Source organism: Python bivittatus, unplaced genomic scaffold, assembly GCF_059951505.1.
Source record: "Python bivittatus isolate LINGU-HERP-01145 unplaced genomic scaffold, Pbiv_v1 ctg000780_np1212, whole genome shotgun sequence".
Lineage (NCBI taxonomy): Eukaryota > Metazoa > Chordata > Lepidosauria > Squamata > Pythonidae > Python > Python bivittatus.
The window spans coordinates 2,788,446-2,805,459 of record NW_028277108.1 but is presented as its reverse complement, the minus strand read 5'-3'; the positions used below and the strand labels follow the sequence as shown (position 1 = coordinate 2,805,459).

The window sequence follows — 17,014 nt, the reverse complement described above, 5'->3', positions numbered from 1 at the left end:
ATTAGAACAGCAACAGAACACTTTCTAAAATCCTTGAATATTTCTTTTAAGGACAGTACTAAAGTTTGGTTTGGGAGGAAGTTATAATTTCAGGAGGAGGAAATTATTTGAGTGATTGGGGTAGGAGTTAGCTGGAAAGCAACACTGGAGCTCCAGGACTTTGGTAGTGAATTATTTTACAACAGGGATGGATGGATGGATGGATGGATGGATGGATGGATGGATGGATGGATGGATGGATGGATGGATGGATGTCAGAATGGATATGTAGAGTTTGTGTGGAAGGGATGTGGCTCTGTTTTTGAATGCTTTGGAAATAGGCACATCTCTCAAATGTTGATGGGTAGTTGAATAACGAAAACTGTGATGTCGCATAGTATACTGCAGATAGTTTATATTGATGACTAATTATATTATACCACAGTGGTCTACTGCTTTGGTTTTCATGGTACCATTATCTTTTTGGTCTTACTTCTGCATATACCTGCACTGGTATATTTTTCTCCACGTCCCCTTAGAACCTATGATGGGATGTCTTAATAGACAGTTTTCAGCACCCTTATTCAACTACCGTTTTCAGGTCTCTTTTAGATAGAACAGTAATAATCCCATATCATTTCAGATAATCCTTCAAATATCCTTGGGGCAAATTGGTCCAGATGTGCACCTTGCATTGTATCCAGAAACTAAACTGTTTTAGCACAAAATCATTTAGTTCAAATTATAATTTGTTCCATTATTTGTAATTAGACTTGCTTCTGAAACATTAGTTATACATTCTTATGTAAAATACTTGTGATAACCTGTAAGACAAAGAATCTGTTGGGAATAAGTACAATTCAAGCACTCCTTTTTTAATGTACTGTATGGAAAATTTAACAAGACTTTAATCTGATTAATCTATTCAGTACTTACTTACAATTCTTTCCAGGAATCTTCCTGCAAAATCTATGGAGGAGGCTTTACGTCACAGACAAGAATATGATGAAATGGTGGCAGAAGCAAAAAAGAGAGGTATGTCTGATCTAATAATCATTAGATTAATATCTAATTTATCTGATTTAATCAAGCTTTAAAACCTGGCTTGTTACAGAGGCACTATCCTGTTTATAGTTAAAACACAACATTCTTCCAAGTATTATGGATTATTTTTACTACTTCAGGACCATGTGTATGCTACAAAAGAGAATTTAATTTCCATGATTGATTGATTCATATTTAAAACTCAAACCCTGAATTATAATTACTCATTAGTGAGTATATACATTCATAATCTACAGACATAGGTAAAGCTTTTTAAACATGCTTGCTTCCTCATATGTGTATACATGGACACACTGTATTATATATATTTGCTGACTATTCTGGGAGAAGAATTTGTAGTGTGACTTTCTAGATGGTTTTATAAATTTAAATATGTGTACTTTTTAATATATTGTACTCAAGAACAAGTAAAATGTGCAGTATATGAATATGTACATGAAGAGGTCCACTTTTTTCTATCCTCAGTAATCTTTCTCAGAATAGCATTCAGTAGATCCTTCATGAAACCAAAAAACAGCCATCTCCTCTCATGTGTGAACCATATTTATATATTTTGCACAGTATGCATTGTTTGTATGATCTGAAACTGTATCTTGTTTGATGTAATATAGATGTGAATATTAAATTACTTCATGATGTGATCTTTGACCCTCTTTGTCAAACTGATCATCTTTGAGAGTAAGCCTGTGGTGCTAGTTATAAAACGTATATACTCTTGATACTTTATGTGTATGAAAGAGATGGTTTGCTTCTATCTAGCAACAAGATATTTGCTACATAAAAGAAACATAATCTGTGTTTCCATATTTCAGTCCCAATTATGCTACTAAACCGGATTCATTGCATCCTTTATTTTTTTTCATTCGGCTTGATTTGTGGCAAATTACACTATATTTGATCACACAGAACTCTTTATCTTTTTTTAAAAAAACACAAGTATTTAAAACAATTGTAAAACAGAACATAAAGCAGCTAATGTGGATTACTACATATTTTCAGGGTCAAGTGGGAGCTTTCAATATTGTGACTTTTCAATTCCATCTATGTACAATTGTACAATTGTGGCTCAGAGTATAGTTATAAATATTCCGATGGGTCAAGAAATGAAGTTGTAATTTTTTTTTTTAAATGTACTATGACATCAGCTTCTATAAACTATAATCAGGGCCTTTTTAAGATTCTGAGAGGCCCAGGAGCAAAATTGATGTTCTTTTTGTTCATTGAAGTTATAATTGGGAGTATATGAGGAACTACTGAAATAATTGTTTCCATTATATTTTAACAGATTGCTTTTGCTGGCTTTGATGAATAATACTGATCCGCTCATTTTGAAATACTAAATTATACTATGGATGGGGGATGGGGGCCCCACTATTGCTGGAACTTATGGCAATTGTCTCATTCTTTAAAAATCATTAGATCCTATATTACCCTGCCCTGGTAGGAATATACATACAAAGGTTTATAAGGGAAACATGTGAAAAGTGGGATTATATGGCAGTGAAATGAAAGAAGTACAGTCTGTGACATTTTAATAATTCAAAGTATAGATGGTGGCACAAACGTTTCTCTGATGTATACCATTTATTTTATGCTTTTTCTCCTCCTCCATCCCTATGCCTATATACAGTTATTTAGGTAAGGTAATATCTCATGATATGAAGTAGATTCTAATCTAAGAAAATTTACTCATTTTAAATAATATTACTGTCCAAGGGCACCAATGTGCTCAAGGCAGTTTTCCTTGACGTCTGCCAGACTTTGTGTCTTGATATGTAAAAATGACATTCCGAATCTAATATGACTAAGTAGATTTTCAGTCACAAAATGTTGACTGTAAGATGTGTGCAAAACACTTCACCCATAGAAATGTAACATGTAAATGTAAATGTTCTAATTTTTCTCCAGATCATGCCCCTGACAATTCCAGGTGTTATGGGGCAATTTCCCCCCAGTAAATCTTCTAAAATAAGGAAGTGAATTATGGTGTTCAGAATTTACTTCTAGAAAACAGCTGGAAACCACCCTTGGGAATGTCCAGTAGAAAAAACAGAACATTCTAGAATTCTTCAGAATGTTTCTTTTCTGGAGATGGAACACTATGCACATACCTGTTGACTTTTTCTTGTACAGATATTGAAAAAAGAGCTACAACAGTGTAACAAATTCATTCATTCCCACTATTATTAGATTTATCTCTGCTAAGTGCTGCTTTACATAGTAGATATGTATGTATGTATATGTATTTATATTTAAGGGACCCATATCCTTTAATTATCTAATATTTGTTTTAAACATAGCTTTTTGATGTCACATTGCATTTAAAATTCTGAATTTAATAGAAATTAAAGAAGCTCATCGAAGGAAGAAAATAATGAAAGAACGCTTCAAACAAGAGGAGAATATTGCTAGTGCTATGGTGATTTGGGTCAATGAAATTCTGCCTAATTGGGAGAGCATGTAAGTGTAGAATTTTTTTTTTTTTTGTCTGCGCTCAGTCATTGCTGACCCTGCAGTGACTGCTTGGACGAGTCCTTGCAGTTTTCAAGGCAACTGTTCTTCGGAAGTGGTTTGCCAGAGCCTCCTTCCTAGAGCGGAGCCCAGCTGGTGAGCGCAGGAGGCGGGGTTTCCGTTGCTTCGCGCCCTTTTTGGGCGCGCACGGTTTTTTTTTCGCGCTTACCGGCAACTGCTCCTGACTCCTTTTGCAAGGCGCCACCAGTATTTTTCCTCCCACCGGAGTGAGAGTCCCCATTTATCTACTCACGTGAGTTTTAGGACTGTTGGGTTGACAGGAACTGGGGAGGAAACAGGAGCTCACCCTGTTTAACACGAAGGCTGGACTCGAACCGCTGAAGCGTCGACCATTTCTGGCCGGCAACTTTCAGCGTCATTAAGCCGCTGCGCCACCGCGTCCCCCTAAGTGTAGAATACTTGGTAATATAAGTTTGATACAGACTTCTGCATATTTTCCTTTCTGTTCTCAGCTGTACTTTTAACTGATCATAATATAGAATTACTTTCCCTGGCATCTGCTGTTTTTTATTCAGAAATCCCATGTAAGAGAGCAGTGTATGCTGTTTTATAAAGATGAGGCAATATTACCCTCATGGGAGATTCTAAAGGAAGATCTCTGGCTTCTCACATGGAGCTAAAGTTTACTGGTGTATTTGTTTCTAGGAGATTTCTAGTAGTGCTAAAAACTTACATTCCTTTTACTTCTGTGTCTTTATAGGCGTTCTACAAGGCGAGTGCGAGAATTGTGGTGGCAAGGATTACCTCCAAGCGTTCGTGGGAGGGTTTGGAGTCTTGCTGTAGGAAATGAATTGAATATCACTCCTGGTATGTTTTGAAGCATAGAGTGATATTCTGCAACATAAATGCTTTCATTGAGTATAACGATGGTGTCCATTTTGCTGAGGAATAATTGCATTGTTAGCTGTAACGCTTCAGTAACCTAGTGCTTCCCTTGTAAATGATGAAAATGTGCAGCACTCAAATCCCTGACTTAAACTGAAGCCATTTCTTTAAAAGAAAATCAGTAGTGCTGAATGAGTAGAATAAGTTAAATTGACATGTTGCTGACTAAGACCTAGTTCAGAAACTCTAAGATGTCACTTTTTATGATATGCCGCTTAGCTAGTAATAATCTATAATATTTTAAATCTCAGCTCTTTCAATAAATATAATGTGGTTAGTTTAAGAATAGGATTATCATAACTGATATGTTCAAAATGAAAAATGCTCTCTGAAAAGCTATCAGGAAAAGTAGAATTACACTGTTAGTGTATTAGACTCAGTCTTTTCTAAGAAGAGTGTATATGTTCCTCCAGTCATTTATGAAGAGCAGGTTTAAAGAAAGAGCAGGATTCCCATCTTGAGCTTAATAAGTTCAGGAATCCTGGCTGATCTTGGATGAATTCAAATCTTGGTAGCCAAATGGATTTTGCTGAAGGAATTTGCTAATAGTCTGGCCTGACTTCTATTCATTATCTTTAAGAAATCCTTAAGAATGAGGAAACATTTCTCTCTTCACAAAAAGGGGTAAAGGACAATCCAAGAAACTACAGATCAAAGTGCCTGACATCGATAACTGGAAAAATCCTGGAGCAGATCATAAAGTGACCAACTTTAAAGACCTTGGAAATAGTGCAATGTTTACTATAAGTCTGAATGCATTTGTGAAGCCTTAACAAACTAATCTTCTTTCATTTTTTGAATGGTTAATTTCCTTAACAGATTATCAAAGGCTTTGCTAAAATCAATATATTAGTACTCTCTCTGCCCACTTCTGGTATGTTTAAGATGATGCTGACTCTAATCATATCATTGCAATTAGGTAAATGCAGACATATTTTCCCCAGAATGAGGAAAGGATTAAATGGGCACAAAATGGGGTCTGTGTGTGTGTGTTAGAGAGAGGCTTCTTTTTAGTAGTTGCAGTTGTGACTCAGTGACTAGGGAGGTGGTGGCCAGGTTGTTTGAGCCAGACAGTGATAATCAACAGGTTCTCATCAATCTTTAATTGGGTGTCAAATGGAGTACCATTGAATTAGGTCCTGGGTTTTCTATTCTTCAACATTTTTATTGATGACTTAGATATATCCCATCTGCAATTAATACAAAACTGGATGGTACAGTTAATACTGTAGATCACAAGAGCAAAATTCAAAATGATCTTGACTAGTTAGAGAGATGGACTAGAAGCAACAGAATAATATTTAATAGAGATAGATACAAAGTTTTTCAGTTAGGAAAAAGAATCAAATATACAAGTAAAGGAATGGGGATTATCTGGCATGATAAATGTGAATAGGATATTTGAATTGTAGTTGATTGTAAGATGAATATGAATCAGCAATGTAACACGGCTTCTAAGAAGGCAAATTCAATTTTAGGTTGTATTACTACAAGTCTACTTTCCAAATCGTGGGAAGCAATCATTCAATGCTGTTTTGGATTGTTCAGAACCCAGCTTGGGTAGTAAATCCACTTCTAGGCATCACAGTACGAAAGATTCTGGTGCAAGGAAGGGTAATCAGGGCTGGATACTATGTCCTGTGAGGAGAGAGTGGGAATACAGGAAACGTTTACCTGAGAAAAGGTGTTTGGAGAAGGATATGACAACCCTTCCAAAGAAAATAAAGCAGAAAATAAAAGAAGGCCATCACAAATTCTTTATTTTTCCATAACATGGAATAATGGTCTTAGTTACAGGAAGGTAGATTCCTGACTGAATGTTAGAAAAACAAATGCTAAAACTAAGAACAGTTTGACAGTGGACAAACTTGTCAGTGAACGAATTTCCAAAGGAGGTAGTATGCTCTCTTCCTTGGATGTATTCAGACTGAGTTTGAACAGCCATCTGTTGGGAATGTTTAATTTGGATTCCTGCACTAAGCCAATTGCTTAGACTTCATGGTCTGAATGGTTGCCTCCAACACTATGATTTTCATAATTCTGGGTATACTTAATATACATTATATGAAATATATGTGAAGCATACTTAGAATTGTGTATAGGTAGTCCTTGCTTAACAACCATTTGTTCAGCGACCATTCAAAGTTACGACAGCACTGAACAAATGGTAGTTATGATTGGCCCCTCGAAGTTACAGCAGTTACAGCATCCCCACAGCCATGTGATCAAAGGGCTAGCAGCTGCCTCGGCCAGTAGGAGAAAGAGGAGGAAGATTGTGAAGGTCAGCTGGAGGCAGCAGGGGTAGGCAGTGGAGTGAAGGGCAACCAAAAGGGCAGAGATGGGTGGGGGAGTTGAAGTGGAGGTGAATGTGGCAAGGCAGGAGAAGTGTGAGGTCCTCGCCTAACGACCGCAACCGGGACTACCAGAACTGCTGTTGCTGGGCAGTGCAGTTATGTGATGTTTTGCCTAATGACCACTTCGCTTAGCAACAACTTCACTTAGCAACAGAAATTCCAGTCCCAATTAGGGCTGTTAAGCAAGGACTACCTGTATGTATATGCATATTCATAGTAACAAAAGCATGTATTTGTCTGTCACTTTGTATTCTTTTATTACCCTTTGGGGATAGAGCTTATTGAATCTAACTATTGAAGTTATATTGTTCCTAAATCACTAAACTGAGACTTCCACCAGTCAACTTATAAATGTTCTGATTTTAAAAATCTGTAAATTAGTAGTAGAATGGAAATTATATAGTTCAACTTGCAAATCATAAATTTGAGCTTTGGCTACATTTTGTGTGTTTTGCAGAACTCTATGAAATCTTCTTATCTAGAGCCAAGGAACGATGGAAGATTTTTGGAGAGACAGGCACTGAAAATGATACAGAAGGTATTTTGAAATGGTACCCATAGCTGCTCATAGCATTTCACAGCATATAGTATACTGTTCATAGTGTTTATTATACCGCAAAGAGACTTTCGGGGATTTTAACAGTATGGCCTCCCAACACAGAACATTTAGCAGACAATTGTGTGTTTCATGCTTATTTATAGGGAAAGTAGCACGTCAGAGAGAAAGATTCTAGAAATGTTATGTGGGATCATATTTGGGACTCTATTCTCTATAGCAGTACAATTCTAAATAATCAGTGTCATGTGAAACTTCTGGATGTGCTCACCCCTGTATTAAGACAACTTTGTTTTATATTAGAAGTTCATAGCTGCTGTTGTTATAAACTAAATAATGCCCTTTTCTTCTGAAATAATAGCCTGACTTTGTAACTTAGTGAGTAAGATGCTGGTTTCATAAGTTATACTAACCTTTTCTGCCTAAGTTCGCTTTTTATGTCTGGTTGGTTTTTATCCTTTCTTCTGAGCACTATAAAATTGAGGAAAAAGACTATTCTTTTTAAATATAAGCTCCTAATCCTAGCATTTGTTAAACTGCTGTTTGGTATAAATATATCTAACACACTTATGAATCCTATTTACAGGTAGTTCTTGTTCAGCGACCATTCAAAGTTGTGATGGTGCTGAACATGGAGACTTACAACCAGTCCTTGTAGTTGCAGCCATCACACTGTTCCCGCGATCACATGATTGCAATTTGGGTGCTTGGCAACTGGCTTGAAGTTACAACATTGCAATGTCCTACAATCACATAATCACCATTTGTGACCTTCACTGCCAGCTTTCAACAAGCAAAGTTAATGGGGAAGCCATCAGGAGGTCACAAATGGCGATCACCTGATATCACACCTAATGACCATGCAGGATTTGCCTAACGATGGCAAATGGAACTGCTGTTATAAGTTGGTGCGGTCATGTGATGTCATGCTTTATGATCACATTGCTTAGTAATGAAGTTCCCGGTCCCAATTACCATCATTAACCAAGGACTACCTGTACATGTCTTTCAAAACCAGTGCCTGGCTAGGAAAATTGAGTTTGATGTTAGGAAAACCTCATCCCTCTGTGATTCCTTGCCCTGTTGGAAGACAAATTGCTTCCTGGCTGATAGAGATGACTCCAGATCAAACTTACAGGAGTACATTATGAATAGCATGAGTGTTTGGTGTAGGGAGAGGAGTCCATGTAAAGAAGCAACAGAGCTGAGACATAGCTTTTTATGCAGAAAAAAGGCTTAATTAAAATAAATACATTCTAAGTCTCATGCTAAAGTCTAGCCTGGAGAAGGAAGGAGTGGGGAACAGTTAGGAAGGATAAGAAATTAGCAAGAAGATGACAGAAGAAGGATGAGAGATGGAGAGGGAGAAAACTGAGCCAAAAGGTCAGATAGAGGAAAGCTAGTGAAAGTGACAAATGTGTACAATGCAGCATTTAATGAATGCAAGAATGTGGATTCATAAGAACATGAATTGAAGCTAGGAGCAGTTCGGGTCTCCTCTTGGAAAATATACCTAGTGCAGAGTTCCAAAATGGATTACTGTTGTAAAATGTTTTAAAAGCATCAGTTAAAAATACATCCACAGGAAGAAAAGAAGTAAAAATGCTAAGGCTACCTTTAGGTGGAAAACAAAAATGGCTGAGATATGAGTATTTATTTGGTTGTAGATAAGACACAAAAGGGTTCGGGGTCTTTGGTTTTGTCAGCTGATGAGTGGCAAGCTGTTGTCCTAACTAAATTATGTTGTGGAGAAGTTTGAATAAGTCCATGATTTACAGTGGGGCAAAAAAGTATTTAGTCAGCCACCAATTGTGCAAGTTCTCCCACTTAAAAAGATGAGAGAGGCCTGTAAAGATGTGTCCCCCTGCTTAAGCATGTCCGGGCCCGTCTGAAGTTTGCTAGAGAGCATTTGGATGATCCAGAAGAGGATTGGGAGAATGTCATATGGTCAGATGAAACCAAAGTAAAATGTTTTGGTCTAAACTCAACTTGTTGTGTTTGGAGGAGAGAGAATCCAAAGAACACCATACCTACTGTGAAGCATGGGGGTGGAAACATCATGCTTTGGGGCTGTTTTTCTGCAAAGGGACCAGGACGACTGATCCGTGTAAAGGAAAGAATGAATGGGGCCATGTATCATGAGATTTTGAGTGAACACCTCCTTCCATCAGCAAGGGCATTGAAGATGAAACGTGGCTGGGTCTCTCAGCATGATAATGATCCCAAACACACCGCCTGGGCAACGAAGGGGTGGCTTCGTAAGAAGCATTTCAAGGTCCTGGAGTAGCCTAGCCAGTCTCCAGATCTCAACCCCATGGAAAACCTTTGGAGGGAGCTGAAAGTCCGTGTTGCCCAGCGACAGCCCCAAAACATCACTGCTCTAGAGGAGATCTGCATGGAGGAATGGGCCAAAATACCAGCAACAGTGTGTGAAAACCTTGTGAAGACTTACAGAAAACGTTTGACCTCTGTCATTGCCAACAAAGGATATATAACAAAGTATTGAGATGAACTTTTGATATTGACCAAATACTTATTTTCCACCATGATTTGCAAATAAATTCTTTAAAAATCAGACAATGTGATTTTCTGGATTTTTTTCCCCATTTTGTCTCTCATAGTTGAGGTATACCTATGATGAAAATTACAGGCCTCTCTCATCTTTTTAAGTGGGAGAACCTGCACAATTGGTGGCTGACTAAATACTTTTTTGCCCCACTGTATGGAGCTTCTTGAAATTCAGGTTTAGGACAGTGTTCTCCATGTTAGTAGAGGATGATGATGTCCTGGATTGCTGCTGATTGCTAGCATGGGAAAAATAGAGTCACACAAAATGGAGGTTGAGAGGAGGGGACAAAATGGGAAAACTCTGATAATACCATTCCTGTCTTAGCAAAATTGTTTTTTGCTGTTGAGATCATTTTATTTTGTACAATGGTATGTCAGGCATTAGTGAAGTTTAAAGTAGATGTAACATTTGTAACAGAAATGCTGAAATACTGTGAATGCTTTTAATTGAATGTTGAAGTAGCTCGAGATGAAATTGCTGCCCAATTCCTTGTTTTGTTTTTTTAATTAATATTCCCTTTGGAATATATCTGTGATTGACTGAAGGAAACATTCAGACTGTGTATCAGATCAACATAATCTTACATTATTGGGAATCAGTCTATAGATATATTTATGAATCTGCATGGTTTACTCTCTAGATGCTGGAGCATCACTTGCTGACCGAGAAGCTAGCTTGGAGTTAATAAAATTGGATATATCCCGCACGTTTCCATCCCTCTATATTTTTCAGAAGGTAAAATTTGTTGATTTTGTTTTTTAAAGTAATAGTCTAAAAGCAAGAATTCCGTCCACAGAAGATTGTTCTGTTACGGTTTAATACCGTTGACAAGTTCCATCTCCATTAAGAGGGACGTAACTTAAAATAATTCTAAAAGATAGTTATAAAATCTGTACAGCTTGTATATATTATAAACTCTCTAGCAAGCAGAAATGTAGCAGAAAGGTTGGTGTTTGGATTTATATAGAACTGGAGCTGTTAAGTGTTGAGCTTTTTAAAAGCCTAAATAAAAGCAAGATTAACACAAGCAAATTACACATTGTTTTGGAGTACAATATCTGTCAAAACACCTTTATAGGGGGAAATTTTACATTTTCATTTTCAAAGATGTATGAGGGAAAAAATTCAGCCACAGTGTGCATATATTGTAAAACCATTTTTTTAAAGCACATGTTTCTCTTTTGTTTGTAACTTAGTATTCTGGTACCGGTATTATGGCCCTCAAAAATGTTGGTACTACAGTACCATCTGTTTATTACAGAGTAATAATTAAAGTAGTAGGTTACTCTGATTAGCGTCTCATTGTGAAATTGAAACTGCTCAATGTTTTACAGCAGTATTTCCAAACTTCAGCAACCTTAAGATGTGCGTGGACTTCAGCTCAACGGAACTCTTAGCAATGGCCAAGGTGGCTGGGGAATTTTGGTAGCTGAAGTCCACACACACCTTAAAGTTGCTGAGGTTGATAAACCCTGTTTTGCTGTGAAGTCCTACAGCTGGTCTGGGAACCAGGCTGGCATATCTTGCTTAAGCAGAAGGCAGTCTTGAGCCTGAGTACTTCCCTTCATGTTTAGCCAACCTGCACTGCGAAACGAACATTTATCAATATGGAAGCTCACTTCCACTTCCTGTTTGGATCACAAAAGACTAAAACATAACCTTTGGATTTGAAAGGTTCCTTATTTTATCACCACTAAACATATACCATATGACTGCATCATTATTATTAAATTGCAAACTATTTTGATCATGTTTATTGCTTGTAATCATCATTGCCCTGTCCCTAAATTAGGTATTTCAAAAAATGATGGACATATCAGATTTCCTCTTTTTAATAAAGCTTTTTAAATGCACTAGCCTTCCAATGAAAATCGTGATGGTGAGCGGAGAACAGGTTATTGAATGTATCATTAGTTTTAATGACCTAATGTAATTCATAGTATTGATCACAATTATTTTATATATTAATATTTGTAAACTACATGGAGTCCGCTAGGATTGAGATGGTGGACAAATTGCCCAAATTAATGGATAAAATACCTCCATAGGGGGTACATTCTGTTATCACGCAAGAGAAGCCTTCCTCACATAGACACTAGATAGCCACGCTTCTGGCTGTGAGTAGCTTTTTCAGATACATCTCACCTATGATCTACCTTGCGCTGGTTAGCATCCTGGCTGCCACATTTTATATTCTTTGCAATATTTGGACACGTTTCTATGGTAGCCCCACATAGAATACACTGTATTCGTAGAGCTGTCTAGGCAGGAATACAAGGTTTAGAAAATTGAGTCTCCTGTCACAAGACTAGCTGGAATATAAGGCTTGCCTGTCTTTGTTCAGATTGAACCTAGTGTGTATTTTTCTTGAAAAAAAATGACAGCAATTGACATTCATGGTCATTAATTCATACAAGTAAGGGTCTTATAAAGGGGAGATTTTAGAAGTAATTTTGATGGCAAAATGTTGGTATTATAGTACCATAATATGTAAAAAGTTCAGTTTTATTATATATCTCCATTTTTAAACTTCAGTTTTAACCTTTACTTTCTTCATCTATTGTTTCCATTTTAGGGTGGCCCTTACCACGATCTTTTGCACAGTGTCCTGGGAGCATATACATGTTACAGACCTGATGTAGGATATGTAAGTATCTGCACAGTGTTGTCAATGTTTCCACAGCAGCAACAGCAACAACAACAACAATTCATGTATTAAACTTGTATGCCACCCAACTCTCAACAACTCTGGGCAGCTCACAACAATGAAACAGAAATTACAATAAAATCAAATCTTCTATAACTTACTATATTGATACAGTATTTGCAAGGATATAAGCATATGCTTCATCAGCTGAGTCAATTACCACAATATAGCTTAGCCTTTCGACCCCAAAAGGGGAAATATGTTCTGCTACACTTAGTTTCCATAGCTTATCTCAATTCCCTTGCTGGCTGTTCTGCTCAGGATATTTCATATCAAAGGGTGAACTTCCTAATGCTGTAACTCCTTGTACATTTGCTAGGGATATAGAAATCCTATATCCCACTAGTACTTCTCAGTAAATGTGCACAGGATTGCATTATTTTACAGTGACACTTTGTCTAGAGTAGTGTGTCTCAGCCTTAGCAACTTTTAAAATGAGTGGACTTCAATTCCCAGAATTCCCCAGCCAGCATGGCTGGCTGGGGAATTCTGGGAGTTGAAGTCCACTCATCTTAAAGTTGCTAAGATTGAGAAACACTGCTCTAGACAAATGAAAAGTAGGAAGAAATTGCTGAGAAAAATTGTATATATAGAATATATCCATTCATTTATTCATATGTATTTTTCTTTCCTCCTCCTGTACTTGCTTAGAAACGAATTGCCAATTTTAGCTTTCTAAAGTGAAATATGAGCAGCTTTAAGTCATGATGGCGTATATCCAAACACCATTATCATCTTTAGACTTATGTATAATTCAGCACGTGAATGAATGAAAAAAGGTAGCGAGCCTGGTTCAGAATATGTTCCTAAAGTGCCCTGCTTGTTGTTATAATTTGGTAATATTCTAGTTTTCAAAAATACTATAAATAGTTTCCTTAGCATAAAAATGAGTCTTTTATTTGGCACATTCAGCCCCTGTTTTTTTGTTTGTTTGTGTGTTAAAGGTCCAGGGAATGTCTTTCATTGCTGCAGTTCTCATACTTAATCTGGAGGAGGCAGATGCTTTTATTGCCTTTGCAAACCTTCTGAACAAGCCATGCCAGCTAGCCTTTTTTCGTGTGGATCATAGCATGGTATGTGCACGTATTATCATTTACTATTATTACTGGACTTAAATTTTTCTTACCGCAAAATGTTCATGGACAGTAAGTAGATGTCCCTATTGAAGTTAGCGGTATTCCTAGTTTTCTAAAGATCAGAGCGTTGCATACATCCTTATAACTAACGGGGGTACTTGTGCCTAAGGAACTGTATCAGCAGCAAATATATTAGTAGAAATTGCAGAACTGTTGTATTTTACAGAATTTGCAGATTTTATTCTCAGTTCCTCTAGTTTTCTGTGACATAATGGTAATCCCTGCAGTCTTTTGCCTTTCCGACAGAGAGACAGCAAGAAGAAAGTCTGGTTACCTATACCTAGTAACATGTCTTAGATACATCAGGGTTGGATCACTGTAACAAACTCTACATAGGGTTACCTTTCAAAAAGTCTTCAGAAGCTGCAGTTCTTTGAGAACATAGCTGCCAGGAAGCTATCGGGCACATTCTTGCATCGCTGCACTAGCTGCCAATATACTTGGTCCAGAATATCTAGTATTTCCTCCTATTGCAGTGGTGGGGAACTTGTGCCATGGCCAGCTGTTACTGAATTACATGCTGGCTGGGGAATTCTGGAAGTTGGTCCACACATCTTAAAGTTGCCAAGGTTGAGAAACACTGTCCTAGAACCTTCTCTGTCTACCATGTAGGGTGGAGGTGGTAATTAAATTAGAGCATTTTTGGTGTTTGCACCAGTATTGTGGGACGTTGCACCTGGAGAAACACTGGTGGCCTGGTCTCTGGATGTGTTTTGCACTTAGCATAGATAGTGTTGTTCTGGTAGGCTTCGTTTGATCTGTTGTGTTAAAAGTTGTTTGTGTGTCATCTTTGTGTGTCTTTATCATTTTACTGTATTTTTAATTTAATGCATATTTTATATTATACTGAGTTTAAATTAGTGTAGGCTGTCCTGAGCAATGAACAAGCGTGTGTGTGTGTGTTTATGACTATCACCAATGTTTACTACTGTCTACATTGCAAGGGTAGTTGGAAGCTGGAATCACTGATCCTGGGTGTTTGAACGTCAGCTAAATTATTTCTCAACTGCAGATACCAGCATCTGGTAACAGCAATCTCACTTTCAGTTTTACTATTTAAATAAGGCACACTCTGCTCTGTAAACTAGCATATAGTTCTGCAGAAGCTTCAATATTTGTGGCATTTGTATGTTTTCCTGAGCCAATTGTATGTTTTTTCTCCCTTTTCTTTACAGATGCTGAAGTACTTTGCAGCATTTGAAGTATTTTTTGAGGAAAACCTCCCTAAACTGTTTCATCATTTTAAATCCTATAATCTTACCCCTGACATATACTTGATAGATTGGTACGTTGAAAACGTAATTGTCATATCAAGCTTCCAGGTGAAGTTAAATGCAAGCCAGATTTTAATGGGCATTCTAGGGTTCCTTGGGATTGGGTATTTGGTTAGGAGAACAGAAGTGGCTATGACATGCATGCCTGAGGCACAGAGGAGCACACAAGAGAATGGGATTTAACTGGTAGATGATTGGGTGGTTTATAGAAGGTTATCACATGAGTTTAACCTTCAGTTGCTTAATAGCACAAAAACAGTTTTCTCCTTGGCCAAATTAGGTTGATAAATGGGTGGGAGAAGGAGAATAAACAGTGGCATTTTGCCTAACTAGCTTCTGAGCTCAATTCTGCCACTAAAAACAAATTCCTGGACTGAACCTGCACTCCAGAGAAAGATTTGCTTATTAAGTGTTCACATTCTGCCAGCCCCATGAGCCACTACTATGACACCAATCACAACAGGCAGATTTTTAAAAAAGGTTATGCAAAGCTAAAATCTGGTCAATGGACACAATGGGTTTATATCCAAAATATAGCTACATATCAGCTTATTAAGTTTTTTCTTTTTTTCTTTTTCTTTTTCTTTTCTTTTTTTTGTGTGCCTTCAAGTCAGTGTTGACTCCTGGCAACTGCCTGGACAAGTCCCTGCAGTTTCCTTGGCAAGATTTTGGAAGTGGTTTGCCCTTCCCTGCTTCCTAGGGCTGGGAGAGAAGGACTAGCCCAAGGTCACCCAGCTGGCTTTGTGCCTAAGGCGGGGCTAGAACTCGTGGTCTCCCGGTTTCTAGCTTGGTGCCTTCACCACTACACCAAACTGGCTTACTAATCTTCATATTACAGCTCTTCACTTGGAATGTAGGAGGTGCACTTGGAAGTAGAGGGATAGTTGCAAATGAGCTGACAACTGGTGCTTGTTTCCTAACCCAAAGTATGATTGGATATCCGAATAAAATAATTACTGATAGTGCAGGATGAATTAGAGGGTCTGGTGTTTTGCCTTTATGTGCCTGATTCTTTTAATTTCAAAATGCAGGATCTTCACCCTGTACAGCAAGTCACTACCCCTTGATTTGGCCTGTCGAGTTTGGGATGTCTTTTGTAGAGATGGAGAAGAATTTTTGTTCAGAACTGGGCTAGGAATTCTTAGGTTATATGAAGATATTCTCCTGCAGATGGACTTTATTCATATAGCACAGTTTCTAACAAAGTTACCCGAAGACATCACGTCAGAGAAGCTTTTCACGTGCATTACATCTATTCAGATGCAGAATAGTAACAAAAAATGGGCTCAGGTAAGTATTAACTATGTGTGGATAAACATATTTAATTTTATCACAAAGCAACACTAAATGTAAAAGAGAAGCACAACTACAAGCAGAGATGAAGTAGATTAACCTTGTCTGGGAAAATAAGGCTTTACCTGTTGCTGAATGAATGTGGTTGCCTCAAGGATAGCATTTGTGGAATGGGACATCACCACTAACAAGGCCGTGGCCTCTCTAGCCACCGGCCACATAATAGATTGCAGAGACATCTGAAAAGCATTTATTGAAAATATTGCCTAGAGACAAGCACGTGTGGATAGCCTTTTAAGTACCGATTGCAAACCACAGAGGAGTTCCATGATTAAAATCAGCACTGTGAGTTCAGTTGCTGTAGTTGAGGTAACATGATTGTATATAGTCCCATTAATCTAGCAGCTGTATTTTGAACAATAGTTTCTATATGTCATAGTACCTTAATCTGTAAATTACCAGAACATTGGTGAAAGCAGACTTTCATTGTCCATGTAATCCATAGGAGGAACTGTGTAAGAGATTACTTGTGTCTCAGATGACACAATGAACACTCATAGGCTATGTACTTATGGTAGAGGAACTGCAGTCCTGGATAACAAGCAGTACTAATGAACTATCCCCCAATAGCCATTTGTCTAGATTGAGTTGATCTACTGATCTT

General features: G+C 37.6%; 1 protein-coding gene across 2 annotated transcripts in view; it reads left to right on the top strand.

The window, feature by feature from the left end:
• The window catches only part of TBC1D12 (TBC1 domain family member 12), a 61,895-nt gene that overhangs the window by 40,957 nt on the left and 3,924 nt on the right, over positions 1-17,014 (top strand). For both annotated transcript variants that reach the window (XM_088129017.1, XM_088129016.1), the window contains 9 exons: positions 932-1,014; positions 3,387-3,504; positions 4,277-4,383; positions 7,273-7,353; positions 10,581-10,675; positions 12,516-12,587; positions 13,592-13,720; positions 14,959-15,068; positions 16,089-16,347. In XM_088129017.1, coding sequence (XP_087985143.1) covers positions 932-1,014; positions 3,387-3,504; positions 4,277-4,383; positions 7,273-7,353; positions 10,581-10,675; positions 12,516-12,587; positions 13,592-13,720; positions 14,959-15,068; positions 16,089-16,347 — 1,054 coding nt within the window. The remainder of the gene's footprint in view (positions 1-931; positions 1,015-3,386; positions 3,505-4,276; positions 4,384-7,272; positions 7,354-10,580; positions 10,676-12,515; positions 12,588-13,591; positions 13,721-14,958; positions 15,069-16,088; positions 16,348-17,014) is intronic.